This window comes from Sinocyclocheilus grahami, unplaced genomic scaffold, assembly GCF_001515645.1.
Source record: "Sinocyclocheilus grahami isolate Dianchi unplaced genomic scaffold, SAMN03320097.WGS_v1.1 scaffold429.1, whole genome shotgun sequence".
In the NCBI taxonomy this organism is placed as follows: Eukaryota; Metazoa; Chordata; class Actinopteri; order Cypriniformes; family Cyprinidae; genus Sinocyclocheilus; species Sinocyclocheilus grahami.
In genome coordinates, this window is record NW_015505608.1 from 1 (window position 1) to 14,280 (window position 14,280).

Sequence of the window (14,280 nt, forward strand, 5' to 3'; positions counted from 1 at the left end):
GTTGGAGCTGAACTCTGCAGGAAGGTAGATCTCCAGGAACAGGGTCGGGCACCCCTGCTCTAGGACATGGATTTTGAAGTCCAGGGACCACAAAGTGGTGCTGGGGGTACAGAGAAATGTTGATTGAAAATAGAAAGAACGAAAACACAGCATACTATTTTCTCACACAGTCTCGTATGTGAAATCATTTGAGAACAATCTATATAGTAATAACTGTACTAACAGTTTGGGTATTTTAGGATTTTTAGGGTTAGGTAGATGGAGGAAAACTTTAACACATTTTTAAAACTGATAAGGAGGAATAAAATCAAATGTTTTCACCTCACTGCTTTTCAAAATGTTTCAAAGCTTGTAGAACTGAAATCATTCAACTTAAGAGCATTTAATGGCTTTTTACAGATGTCTGCTGGAGTTTTTTTTATCTTAAAGGACGTGCTGGAGAATGGACTTTTTTGCCAAAGACAACAAAGAACTGAATTATATGGCACAAACCACTGAAATCATCTTGTATAGATTAAGGTAAAACTATTTTTTATTAGTAGTAGTAGTAGTGGAGTAGAAGTAGTATTGCTCTCAGAACAGAATTTGGAGGAGATGCAGCTGTTTTTGAGAAAGAAGGAAGAGGAAGTGAAGAAACAGCTGGAGACACAGAAAAGGAATGCAGAGGCCATGCAGACTAACCTTTTTATGATAAGCGAACAGCTGTAAGAGACAGAGACTAGTCTGCAGCCTGCATTGAGAATGACTCCAGCTGAGCACTTTCTACAGGTCATATAAAAATAACATGACTTCATTTGTCCTGTTGGCATATCTGCACATGACACAGTACATACTTTATAAATATGGAGGAAGCTCCATATAAACTACTGCAATTAAAGTCTTACATTCACATTTACACTTACTCAGTTAGCAGAGACTTTTCTGACAAGCAACAAATGAGAAAAATACAAATAGTTTTGTCTCATAAAATTTATTCAGTTTTTCTTTTCTTGATTCATTGAATGTCCTTTTTTTGCACTCCTATCTCAAAGTGATAAGAAAGTGACTCCTATCAGGGGAATGGCTCAGTCACAAGCGGGAAGTGGATGTGTGGGAAAATTTTAACTGGAAGTAAAAGTAAAACTGGAATTTTGGAAGATGGAGACAGAAAATAAATTCACTTTCACAGTACAGATCTCTGGAAGTCTTTAATGAAAAACAGCAGTGTCATATGAAACCAGGCCAGATGAATTAACATAAATTCTGAGTCATGGATTGATCAATAGCCTGAGTCATCATTTTGTGACAGTGCTGCATCATGCTTTTGGCTCGTTTTTTCTACACAGTTTGATGTCACATCAGTCTCTGAGAGTTGCACAAGAGAATCTGTTCAATCTTTCAGTGATACAAGCAGTGTTCAGCCCTTACCAAGGATTTTTTCTTTTCTTTTTTTGTTGTTGTTGTGCTTTTCCACCAAAACTCTGACTAATGGAATGACAACAAAAGATATGAAAAGCGCCTTTCCCCCACTCTTTTAAAAGTGTTGCTTTTTTCCTATCTTAACTAGGATAGATTTATATGATTTGTTGCATTTTATTATTTATATTTAGCATAATGGCTGTAATTACTTCAATAATTAGATGTCAGATTTCCCAGAAAAAGAAATTAAAAGTGTTTCACTTCTTATTAATTAGGTTGCTGTTAATGTGGACTCCATGTAAATTACGTAAATCTTTAACCTTAAGTTAAACACAAAACATGTTTTGATGTTTTGTGAACAGATGGATTTCCCAACATGTTCGGTATGAAATATTTTACAGGAATACATGTGGTGGGGGACTAAATAATTTTACTATCATGAACAAACTGTTCTTTTTATTGGCTGGAATGATCTACTGATTCATTGAAAAAATGTTCTGTGTTCTGCTCTGTGTATGGTAAAAAGTTCAGTATTGCATAACCAGCTCTCCTCTAATTCATCCTGTTGGTGTTTACCCAGCAGCCCTGAAATGTGTACATGATCACAGACACAGGGGGAGGGAGACAACGGGGGATAAAAGTTAGAGCCCAGTGAGCTGTGAAAAGGAGCAGTTCATACAAGTCTGAGCAGAAACACTCAGTTCGAACTTTCTCTTCTTAATTTCTTCCAGGGAAGCTCTCTTTTGATTGCTCTCTTCCTCGTGGACTGTAATTTCTTTATTGGCGATCTGGAGGACAGGACTAGAAGATAAAGACATTACTCTTGTCAGACAGAAGCTCTGTTGTTAAATAAAGAAGACGGTGTTTGACAAATTTCCTGAACTTTTTGTTTAAAGATGGAAGATATTGAAAATTACACCAGTTTACAAGAGTTCACAGAGGATATCTCTCATAGTGGAAACAGACCTATACTCACATCGCAAGGCAAACAAGGTAATGTATGTGTGTATATGTGAGTGTGTGAACTTGAGGGGGGAGTGGAAGATAAATGTAGAGAAATGTGGGATAAGTCAGAGTAATAATCAATTAATCTGACGATGATTTTGTGTTTCATCAGGTGTTCACAAAGGGGTGAAGTGTTTGAGGGGGCAGGCTTCTCTTGTACTGCTCATTGCTCTATTGACCTCAGTTTGTGCAAACATAGTACTTGGCGTTTTCTGTAAGTAAACAGACATTATGCACGTAAGCACGCCTCTGAAACTCTGGTGCAGAGGGTTTCATAATGAATAGAAGAGACTAGGCTAGAGATGCACCAATAGCAAAATGCTGGACAATACTGATAAGCAAATATTAAAATTTGAGCTTCTCTAAATAAATGAAAAAATAAAGCACCAAAAACTAAAATCACATTTTAAGTTTGGACATCACAACATTATATAATGAAAAAAAATTATATTCAATTTGAGAGCTGCTATTTAAATGTAATTATGTATATGAATTATGATTATGAATAATGTGTTATTAAATTCATATTTAAATTATTTTGAAGTTTGCTAAAGAACACATTTAAAAGTTTTATTAAATTAATAAAAGTGTTATTAAATTAAGGTAACACTTAGGTAATGTAAATGTATAATATGGGAAATGAGCATACACGGCCAATATAAATATGGTACTGATATTTTGTAGAATAGAATAGAATAATTAAATCAGGGATGAATAGATATTAAACTTTTGCGAGATACTGATATGCCGATATTAAAATTCTGTAATATTTTGTCTAAATATTAAGTACAAATATAAATAATTAATATTAAAACATTAAAATAATTAAATCACTTGTTATAAGCACAGTGAAAATCAATTTAGGCATCAGAAAAGTATAATGTACAAGAAAAATTTGTGTTCATTTTGAGAATCGCTGAAGATTACATTTAACAGTGTTATTAAATTAATAGTGTTTTTAATAGTGTAAATTTAGGTGAGCATTGGATGATGGCAAAGGTAATCTACATGTAACAAAAAAAAGAAAGAAAATAAGTATAAACAATATTGACAAATACCGATAAATAAAATTGTATAATATAGCCAAATAAGTGATATTGTACAATATATTGCATGTCCCTACATAATAACAGAATAGAATAGAATAGCCTTTTTTGCTATTGACTGGTTAAATGTTTTGTATACAGCATCAGGAGGATATACATGCAGACATAATTCCAAATATAAATTCTAAATATCCCTGATAGGCAATAATAATAAATAGCTAATTTGCTGGTAGCTAGCTGGTAACTTATCAATTTATTTAAGACCAGTCTTTGCACGGCTGCTGGGTTAATATATTGATATAAAACTCTGTCTCTTTGCAGTGGTAAACAGTCGCAGATCATCTGTCGCTGTAAAGCCAGTCGAGAATGATGAGTCTGAGGCTGCGTCTCTAACTCTCAAACTCACAGCCATGCAGGAGCGTTTCTCCCGCCTTTGCTCTGAATACACAACCCTTGGACAGACTTGTTCAAAATCAGGTAAGGAAACAAAGATATTTGTGTATGTACAGCCTATCTTTGAATTATATTTGATGCCCAAGGGTCAAACTTATTTTTGTTATTTTTTTCTTTCTTTCACCCTTCCTTTCACCCATTCATGCATTAACATTTATCTTCTGCAGTGATCAAATGTAGGCCATGCCCAGAAGACTGGCTGCATTTAGAAGGGAGGTGTTATTTCTTTAGTGAGGATAAACTTGACTGGCAGCACAGCAAAGAGAGCTGCGCGTCTATGGGCAGCCATCTGACTATACTGCACAGCCACCAACAACATGTAAGTGTGAGGCAGTGTACGTGAATGGACTTCTTACGTATACAAGATGAAAAATTTCAAATTATGTTCATTCAGTGTGGCTGATATATTGATATATTTTTGTTTTTATTACAGCACACACTTGAGAGTGTCGCACGCAATCGTGGTGGATTTGACTATCATTTCTGGATTGGTTTATCAGACATTGAGACTGAGGGAGTGTGGAAATGGGTGGACAATACGGTGGTTAATACAACGTACGCACACACGTTACCTGAGCTATCTAAATGGGGAAATTCCATGGGTTTAATGTTTTTTATACTGTACGAACTGTATACTCTATTGCCCCACACCTAAACCTTCCCCTTATAGCAACATTTCTGCATTTTTACAATTTGAAAAAAATTTTTTTACTTTTATTTAATACCAGTTTTACAAATAAGGACGTCCCCAAAGGGAGGTTTTTGGAGATTTTGTCAGGTTTAAGTTACTTTTGGGTACAAATCTGTCCCCAAAATAATGGTTAAGTAGGTACACACACACATACAGATAATCTGAACAAAAATAATACCAACTAGGGGTTTTCATATTTTCAATGTGCACATGTTTTTAATGCATTAATAGTTTTTATTTTTTATTTGTGTTGTACCTTTCTACAGAGCTTTTCCTCACCACTGTCACCTTTAACTTGCTTGATTTATTTAATTGTTTGTTTTTTCATTCATTCATTCGTTCGTTCATTCATTCTAATATTGATGTAAAAATATTTTTCAGATAATACTTCAATCATTTGTTTTGGAAAAAGCCAATTGCTTAAGTATCATGTATACTTTTTATATATGTGACCCTGGACCACAAAACCAGTCATAAGAAGCATGGGTATATTTGTATAGTAATAGCCAACACTGTATGGGTCAAAATTGATTTTTCTTTTATGCCAAAAATCATTATATTAAGTAAAGATCATGTTCCATAAAGATATTTTGTAAATTTCCTACCGCAAATATATCAAAACGTACTTTTTGATTAGTAATATGCACTGCTAAGAACTTCATTTGAACAACTTTAACTGCAATTTTCTCAATATTTGGATTTTTTTTTTGCACCCTCAGATTCCAGATTTTCAAATAGTTGTATCTCGGCCAAATATTGTCCTATCCTAAGCATATTTATTCAGCATTCAGATGATATAAATCTCAAATAATTGACCCTTATGACTGGTTTTGTTGTCTTGGGTCACTTATATAGAGCTGTATAAAAATATAGCCTATAGCTACATTTATATTTTATGTCCCTTCATATTTGGGGGTCCTTGGTTCTTAAAAAAATCTGAAAACCCTGAATTTGGACAAGTAAAACCAAAGCAGGAATTTGTCTAAAAAAGTCTCAGTGACAGTCAAGGCATTGGTGGTTATTTAAAGGCAAATTGGTTTCTCTGAGGTGGTATTAATATGATGTTTTCCTGATTGTTCTGCTGCTCTCTGTAGGTTCTGGAGTGAGTGGGATAAAGAGCCTGATAACCACCAGTCAGGTGGGATTCATGGTGAAGACTGCGCAGTGCTGGACTCTCGCTCCAAGACGTGGTTTGACGTGCCCTGTGATTTCAATTACAAACGAATCTGTGAGATGGATCCTATCACCATTAACGTTTGATTTGAAGAGAAAATGCATAAAAATGAATCTCTATTTTTCTATTGCCTTCATTCTTTTTAATAAACAGTCCAGTGAAAATTCTCAGGTTCGATTTAGTTTGTGTGTCTTTGATTTGACTTGAGATTTGGGACTCTTAAAACATTGCATAATAATGTTTTTTTCCTCTCACCATCACCCCGTTCGCCTCAGGCACCAAAGGGAAAAAAAAGAAAGAAAAAGATTTTAAGTATTATGCAATCAAACTTATCCAGGCACTTTTTGCAATAACCAATTAGCTGGAAAAAGATGATATCATAGCCGAGTCTAAGCAAGCTTGCTGGTCTCAACTGGTCTTCTAACCTGGTCAGGATGATCTGTTGGCTGGTTTTAGTAAGGTTTCAGGCACTTTTGAGCTGGTCAGTCTGAGAAACCAGCTCAAGCCAGCTAAGACTAACAAACCATTAGGTTGATTTAAGAAGGGTACAAGAAGAATTCAATATAAAACATAAATCAACACAAGATCATGACATTACACGAGAGTTAGAAAATTTGTTCCACAACATTTGAAGCTATTCTGTGTCTTCACGCAACTCCTCTACAGATACATCACATTTTTGGACACAGCTGACTGCATTTATGTAAAGATAAATTATAATACAGAAATGTTTTAATCTAAATACTTATTGGTTTTGTAAACAAATGTAATATATAAATGTCATTATTTCTTTCCAAACTACTACTACTTAATCACTGGCTTAGTTTCATTGAGAAGACTTCCTAAGACGCTATAACTCTTATAACCACACGGTGGCGATGTGCATCCGCTCACTCTCGCCCTGGCTCTGTGGTCACGCCCACCGTTCTACCTGTCCGCCAATCAAAGAGCTCGTTTTTATGTCGCAGCACGCTTGCTAGCGGAAGTAGCAGTGGCACCACAGTTGACACAAACAACCTCAGTCTTTATAAATAAGGTAAATATATTTTTCTGCACGTTTTACCACACGAAATGCGGTCGCATGTTAATATTAAAAATGTAAGCGTACTTGACAAAGTATGTAACGATGCGTGTTTACGTAAGACCTTAGTTTACCAACGACAAGGCCTAGCTGCTGGTTTGTTGATGTACTTCATACCGGGTGCTGAACACTGAGCACGAGCTGACTAACGTTAGTTTATTCTCTTAAACTTATGTTTATTAGTATTAAACAACACAGAATGCTTTTAGACTAATAAAGTAAACGTACGGTTAGACTATGGATTCATGAACTAAAGCCTAGTAACTTTGTCGAGGAACACAAATGTGTTGTTATTCTACATGCATGCGTGTTTGTTATCATTTGTAGTCTCCTAAATAATCTCATTGTGTCAAGTGCATTTAAATACATCTCTTCCTGGCTGTCTCAGAGCTGTAATCTTCTAGTGCACTTGGCAGCCTTATTTTAATCATCATGAAAGTGCATCATGCATATCTTCGCCCTGAAATTGTAGTTATTTTTATCACGAGCGACCTGTCATATTAAATTCCTGCATCAAAGTGTCGTCGAAAGCATATTGCTGTGGATCAACAGCAATTTAACAAGCCCAATGAAACGTGTTTATTGTACATGAGTTATTGAGGCTTGCAAGAACAGATATAATAAGAACTGCTCTTGCATCTTGTAAGTCTGAACATAGCCCTGAACAGTTGTGAAACTTGTTCTTTAGACTTGAATATCCACCTCATGTTTTCAGAAGCTGGGATCTGGGTTGTTTAAACTCTCTCTTTCTTTCTGTCAGATGGAGGTGGATCAGCTGCTGTCTCTCTCAGGTTCAGCTCTGGTTCAGGCCATCAGCTCTCTGCTGGAAACCCCAGGCCTCTATGTTTTCTCAGACATACTAGAACTGCCCAACGTCCGTGAGGTGAGTTTTTGTGCTGAAAAATCTATTTCAGTTTGACTTGATGACTTTAAGTGAGTTCTGTGTCAAATCTTATTATTTTAATGGCAGCGTTGGTGTGTCAAATTTAATGTCAAGGCGATTAATCATTTGTCCAAGCTCTGAGCGATTTTGTTTTCTTGATGTGTTTCGCCATAGTATCTAAAACTCAAAATTCAATTTCTTGTATATCTCATTCAAATCAGATTAGTGTAGTATATTCTTGAAAAGTTTTCAAGAGCATATTACACTAATATCATTTGAATGGGATTTAGAAAAAAATCACATTTTTATGGTTTGATGCACATTCAAAGTGACAGGCAGTCAGGTTGCAATTACAAGTTTTTTCTTCCCCATTTAGAATATTCTGTATATTTGAGGTCAGTATTCATTTAAACAGATACTTATATTAGATTATATATTAAAAGGAAATTTTGTAATACTACCATTTGAAAGTTTGCATTTTCTTTACAGTTTTGACAGAAGTCTCTCGTGCTTACCAAGGCTGCATTTATTTGAACCAAATAAAAACATGAAATATTAGTACAATTTAAAAGAACTGTTTTCTATTTTAAGACATTTTAAAATGTCATTTATCCTGGTGATGGCAAAGCTGAATTTTCAGCAGCTTTTGCTCCAGTCTTCAGTGTCACATGAACCTTCAGAAATCATTCTAATATGCTGATTTACTACTTAAGAAACATTTCTTCTAATTATCAATGTTAAAAAAAGTTGTGCTGCTTCATATTTTTGTGGAAAATACGCTACATTTATTTCATGATTGTTTGACTAGAAAAGCACTTATTTGAAATAGAATCTCTTGTTATTTTATAAATGTCTCTACTGTCATTTTGATCATTTTAAAGTGTCTTTGCTGAATTTAAACAACACAGAATGCTTTTAGACTCCGGTTAATAAAGTAAACGTACGGTTAGACTATGGATTCATGTACTAAAGCCTAGTAACTTTGTCGAGGAACACAAATGTGTTGGTATTCTACATGCATGCGTGTTTGTTATCATTTGTAGTCTCCTAAATAATCTCATTGTGTCAAGTGCATTTAAATACATCTCTTCCTGGCTGTCTCAGAGCTGTAATCTTCTAGTGCACTTGGCAGCCTTGTTTTAATCATCATGAAAGTGCATCATGCATATCTTCGCCCTGAAATTGTAGTTATTTTTATCACGAGCGACCTGTCATATTAAATTCCTGCATCAAAGTGTCGTCGAAAGCATATTGCTGTGGATCAACAGCAATTTAACAAGCCCAATGAAACGTGTTTATTGTACATGAGTTATTGAGGCTTGCAAGAACAGATATAATAAGAACTGCTCTTGCATCTTGTAAGTCTGAACATAGCCCTGAACAGTTGTGAAACTTGTTCTTTAGACTTGAATATCCACCTCATGTTTTCAGAAGCTGGGATCTGGGTTGTTTAAACTCTCTCTTTCTTTCTGTCAGATGGAGGTGGATCAGCTGCTGTCTCTCTCAGGTTCAGCTCTGGTTCAGGCCATCAGCTCTCTGCTGGAAACCCCAGGCCTCTATGTTTTCTCAGACATACTAGAACTGCCCAACGTCCGTGAGGTGAGTTTTTGTGCTGAAAAATCTATTTCAGTTTGACTTGATGACTTTAAGTGAGTTCTGTGTCAAATCTTATTATTTTAATGGCAGCGTTGGTGTGTCAAATTTAATGTCAAGGCGATTAATCATTTGTCCAAGCTCTGAGCGATTTTGTTTTCTTGATGTGTTTCGCCATAGTATCTAAAACTCAAAATTCAATTTCTTGTATATCTCATTCAAATCAGATTAGTGTAGTATATTAGTGTAGTTTTCAAGAGCATATTACACTAATATCATTTGAATGGGATTTAGAAAAAAATCACATTTTTATGGTTTGATGCACATTCAAAGTGACAGGCAGTCAGGTTGCAATTACAAGTTTTTTCTTCCCCATTTAGAATATTCTGTATATTTGAGGTCAGTATTCATTTAAACAGATACTTATATTAGATTATATATTAAAAGGAAATTTTGTAATACTACCATTTGAAAGTTTGCATTTTCTTTACAGTTTTGACAGAAGTCTCTCGTGCTTACCAAGGCTGCATTTATTTGAACCAAATAAAAACATGAAATATTAGTACAATTTAAAAGAACTGTTTTCTATTTTAAGACATTTTAAAATGTCATTTATCCTGGTGATGGCAAAGCTGAATTTTCAGCAGCTTTTGCTCCAGTCTTCAGTGTCACATGAACCTTCAGAAATCATTCTAATATGCTGATTTACTACTTAAGAAACATTTCTTCTAATTATCAATGTTAAAAAAAGTTGTGCTGCTTCATATTTTTGTGGAAAATACGCTACATTTATTTCATGATTGTTTGACTAGAAAAGCACTTATTTGAAATAGAATCTCTTGTTATTTTATAAATGTCTCTACTGTCATTTTGATCATTTTAAAGTGTCTTTGCTGAATAAAAGTATTTCTTTCTTTTTTTTCGGGGAAAAAAGTACAGACTCCAAACTTTTGAACATAACATATATATTTATTGCATTATATATTATTATACTGATATTTGTTAGGAGTGCTATAATAAAAACAAATGGGCAAGTCAACAGATGTCATCATCAGTGCATTACATGCACGTTTCTCCGCCACATATTGCACAGAGATCCCAGAGTACTCGTGTACTGCACCGCCATTCCTACAGAGCCCAGCTAAAGTGTTTACCTGCTCAACACAAAATACTTCAACACTTTGTCATATCAATCATTGTCTGCACTTCACTTTCCCTCTCTCTAGCTGGAGACGGGTCCCCATGCTCCAGTGTACCAGCTTCTCAATCTTTTTGCGTATGGAACCTACTGCGACTATAAAGGTAACCATGACAACAAATGATCTGACCAGATATTGGCCTCCTGAGGCGGCAGGTTCATTCCCTGCTCTGACTCAGAATGAGACTGTATATGCTGCCCTTTGCCTTGCTAAATAAGTTAACTCCTGTGAGGGGGAAGTCTCTGGCCCATGTTCTGTTACAGATTTTACCAGGGCTTTAATGTAATCAGTTGTTTTCCTCCCGGCTGTGCGGATGGTTATAATGTATGTTAATTTAATGTATGTCTGCCATTTAGAGAGGGCAGCCTCACTTCCTGAACTCACACCCGCCCAGAAGAACAAACTCCGTCACCTGTCAATCATCAGCCTGGCCTCCAATCTAAAGGTAGTGATTCATCCGTTCTGGACTGAGGGTTTATTAGCACTGTTTTTAATGAGGTCCGTTATGATCAGCACACAGCTGTTAACAATATGGGCTATTAGTGTTATTGACTACATGATTGACGAAACCAATATGCTCTTATCAAGCCTTTGTAATATTACTAGAGCAAATGAGAAGTTTAAACTTACTCCAGAGCATAGAATTCAGAAGAAACTAAGCTAAAAAAAACACCTCTTTCTCTGGATAGTGTCTGCCGTATTCACTACTGCTCCAGCAGTTAGAGCTGAAGAATGTGCGCGAGCTGGAAGACCTGCTGATCGAGGCTGTTTACAGTGACATTATCCATGGGAAACTGGACCAGAGGAACCAGCAGGTCGAGGTCGATTGCAGTATAGGTCGAGACCTGGGCCCCAACGAATTACCCAACATTGCCAACACACTGCAGGAGTGGTACGCGTGTATTTGTGTTTGTGTCAGTATGCTGTGATGGATTCTGTTGCTGATGTAAAAAGGAAAATGCCTTGCTGGTGGTATTAAATATTCTGCGTGTTTGTCTCTCCCAGGTGTGCAGGCTGTGAAGCAGTTCTGTGTGGCATTGAGGAGCAGGTGTCAAGAGCCAATCAGTACAGAGAGAGCCAGCTCAAGGTCAAAGTTCAAGTGGAAACAGAGGTTTGTGTGTGAATCTTTATCCTTCCTAAGTGACATACAGTATGAGATAATGTCTATGATAAAGCAGAAAGACTTTTTTTTTTTAAATATTATTTGCCGTTTCAAATGACCCTTAAATGTAATGTAATGTAAAAGTCAAGTTAAAAGTAACATTTATATTTTCCCTTACACTTTGTATATAACTGAGTGTACACATTTAATCATTATTTTCCAGGTTTCAGAATACATTTGATATTTAACAATAGTTCAATATCTATCTATCTATAGATATACAGATATACATTTTATATAAATAATAAAAAATTGTGCCAAACTACTTTGAAAACTATGAAATTCATTCTTTTGAAGCTTTTTTCATTATGATTTCAGAACAGTTGCATCACCCTGACTTTTTTTTTTTTTTTACTTTGAGCCCCCCAAGAATATCAATATGAATGTCAACTCAGGAATCTAAAGCATGTTAATCATTGAAGAAGTATATTCAAGTGATTTTGTATATGATTTGCAAACAAAAAATAAGCATTAGTTCATCAACCCACATATAAAAGTAGTTTTATGTTTATAAATGTTAAATAAAACATTAAGTATATAAAGGCTATGTTTAGAATAGATAGTGTTTGCTTAGTTTGTGATTGGACTGCCAAAAGTTACAGGGGTCATGACATGGAGTTTTTGTTATTTTAATATGTTCCTTAAGGTTCAGTTATAATGTTAATAAATTATTTTTGCACAAAAAGTCACCTGTTAAGTGACTGAATGCCAGTAGATGGGGCCTATGGTGCAATGATGTATAACTATTCTTTAACGTCTTGTTATGGCAGCGGTCATATGCAAATATATTTGCCTGTATGATGTTACAAATCCCACAATATCCAACCAGCCATTTGAGCTTGATTAAATAAATAATGAGTAGGACATTTTAAGCTATTAAACTTAAAGGATGTTTTAATGGTATGTCAAAAGATCAAAGCAGATTTGATTTCTCATGTCATGACCCTTTAAGACATTTTTACACTAAATTAGATCAATATTCAAAATAACCACATTTATTGGTTATATTATTATAGTGTTGTTTTAAGTGTTTACTATATATTTATTTTTATAGTAGACAATATAGAGTATACTGTTAAAATGCCCTTTATCCAGCCATAAAGCCTGACTAAAGCAATGTTTCTCTCTGTCCTGCATAATTGTCTGTAATGGTAGCGATTAGAAATGAGGACAACAATAAAAAGTGGAGAGTGATGATCTACTTCTACATTAACCCCTGCCTCCTCTCTTTCTCTCTGCAGAAATCCATCCACCTCAAAATCCATAATCCTTTTTACGCGCACACCCTCTTCTGTTTCTCTCTATAAATAGTGGTGTTAATTTCAGTCGGTGTGACTGAGGTTCACTGTTTCTCAGTCTCTCAGCTCCGAGCAGATGGGAGCTGTGAACTCTTGCGGCTTACATACAGCGTGTGTGTGTCTGAAGTGAACATGTGAAGCATCTTTGTGTCCTGGTGTTTTGTTGCTGTGCGATGGCTAATGAGTTTTCGCGGTGTCCCTTTGGCCTGGCTGTTTGGCATGCGTGATTGCATGAGTCACTGTCATATAGGAAGTCCTTTCAAACACCACAACAAAGAAACACGTTTTAAAACACCAGAGATGGCTTTTTATTGACTTCATAGTACATTGAATCACATATTTAAGGCAGTGCTACATAAATGATGTGAAACCTCTAAACATATCTCACATGGTGTAGCTTCTTGTGCATGATGTGAAAAATTGCGAGAGAATTCAATCTGATGTGCCCATAAACTATAATGGCACATTAGTTTCTTTTTCCCCTCTGTTGTGAAATTTTTTTTTTTTTTACATGGTTATTTGAGAGGGGATGATTATGATTTCCTTGGAAAATTCAGCTTATATTAATTCTGGTTTAAAGTGAGAATGTAACTATGTAAAACCTTAATATATGTTCTTGGTCATATTGCGAACAATTCATTTCAAAGAAAAAAAAAGTATTTAAATTAAATGCAAGTCAAATGTACAAACTTGCTCTTCCTCGGAATCAACTTTCCTTTTGCTAAGACAGACCACACAGGCTATAGAAAGTCAGGTTCTGGAAGTAAAAATCCCATTCAATTTCTCCATAAGGGAACTGATTTTTAATGCTAACTTAATATACTATCAAAAACAGACCTACTGTGAGCTATGAGGTTGTTATAGATTTCTGCTGAAGCACTCAACCTGCATTACTGAGGTACTGGTGAAAATCTAAATTACTCACGATTCTTACACAGAAATCTCCAATAATAAGAGAATTGTGATAAGCAAATAGTGCCAAAAGAACACTTCACCACCTGCACATTATCATGAAGCACTGTCAAAACTGAATTAGAGTCAGTCTCCCTAAACTCTCAAATGACTGAAATATTTGTATAATATGCATATTTTGCCATAAACATGAAATATATCACTTCTATATATAATCAACATCGATGGTTTTATATCTCTGCATTATTTTTAATTCCATTATGTCATTCACAATGCATAATGGAAGTACAGTCTTGTAGCTTTGTCCTTTTGTGAATTTTCAAATACTTTTTTGGTTCAAATGAAAGTTTGTAATGTAATTCACCTTGTTGATTAAGTTCATGGC

General features: G+C 35.2%; 2 protein-coding genes across 2 annotated transcripts; both read left to right on the top strand.

Moving 5' to 3' along the window:
• The first annotated feature begins 2,021 nt into the window (after nucleotides 1-2,021).
• On the top strand, nucleotides 2,022-5,921 carry LOC107551672 (CD209 antigen-like protein C). The gene is made up of 6 exons (XM_016233366.1): nucleotides 2,022-2,391; nucleotides 2,516-2,617; nucleotides 3,771-3,926; nucleotides 4,070-4,221; nucleotides 4,336-4,457; nucleotides 5,688-5,921. Exons 1-6 carry the CDS (start codon nucleotides 2,295-2,297, stop codon nucleotides 5,851-5,853), a joined length of 795 nt encoding a protein of 264 aa, XP_016088852.1. The 5' UTR covers nucleotides 2,022-2,294; the 3' UTR covers nucleotides 5,854-5,921.
• Nucleotides 5,922-6,635: 714 nt separating this feature from the next.
• LOC107551658 (COP9 signalosome complex subunit 7b-like) lies at nucleotides 6,636-13,836 on the top strand (the record flags this gene model as incomplete). Its single annotated transcript, XM_016233355.1, has 7 exons — nucleotides 6,636-6,803; nucleotides 7,609-7,731; nucleotides 10,551-10,626; nucleotides 10,880-10,968; nucleotides 11,213-11,415; nucleotides 11,529-11,634; nucleotides 13,819-13,836. Coding segments are annotated over 7 exons (783 nt in total), but the record flags the coding sequence as incomplete, so codon positions are not given.
• Nucleotides 13,837-14,280: the final 444 nt, after the last annotated feature.

Excerpts from the sequence above, each read along its gene's own strand:
- LOC107551672 (XM_016233366.1), top strand. The coding sequence starts at position 2,295 with ATGGAAGATATTGAAAATTACACCAGTTTACAAGAGTTCACAGAGGAT. Across the intron at positions 2,392-2,515 it reads CACATCGCAAGGCAAACAAG|GTGTTCACAAAGGGGTGAAG; the intron begins GTAATGTATGTG and ends GTGTTTCATCAG. Across the intron at positions 2,618-3,770 it reads CATAGTACTTGGCGTTTTCT|TGGTAAACAGTCGCAGATCA; the intron begins GTAAGTAAACAG and ends GTCTCTTTGCAG.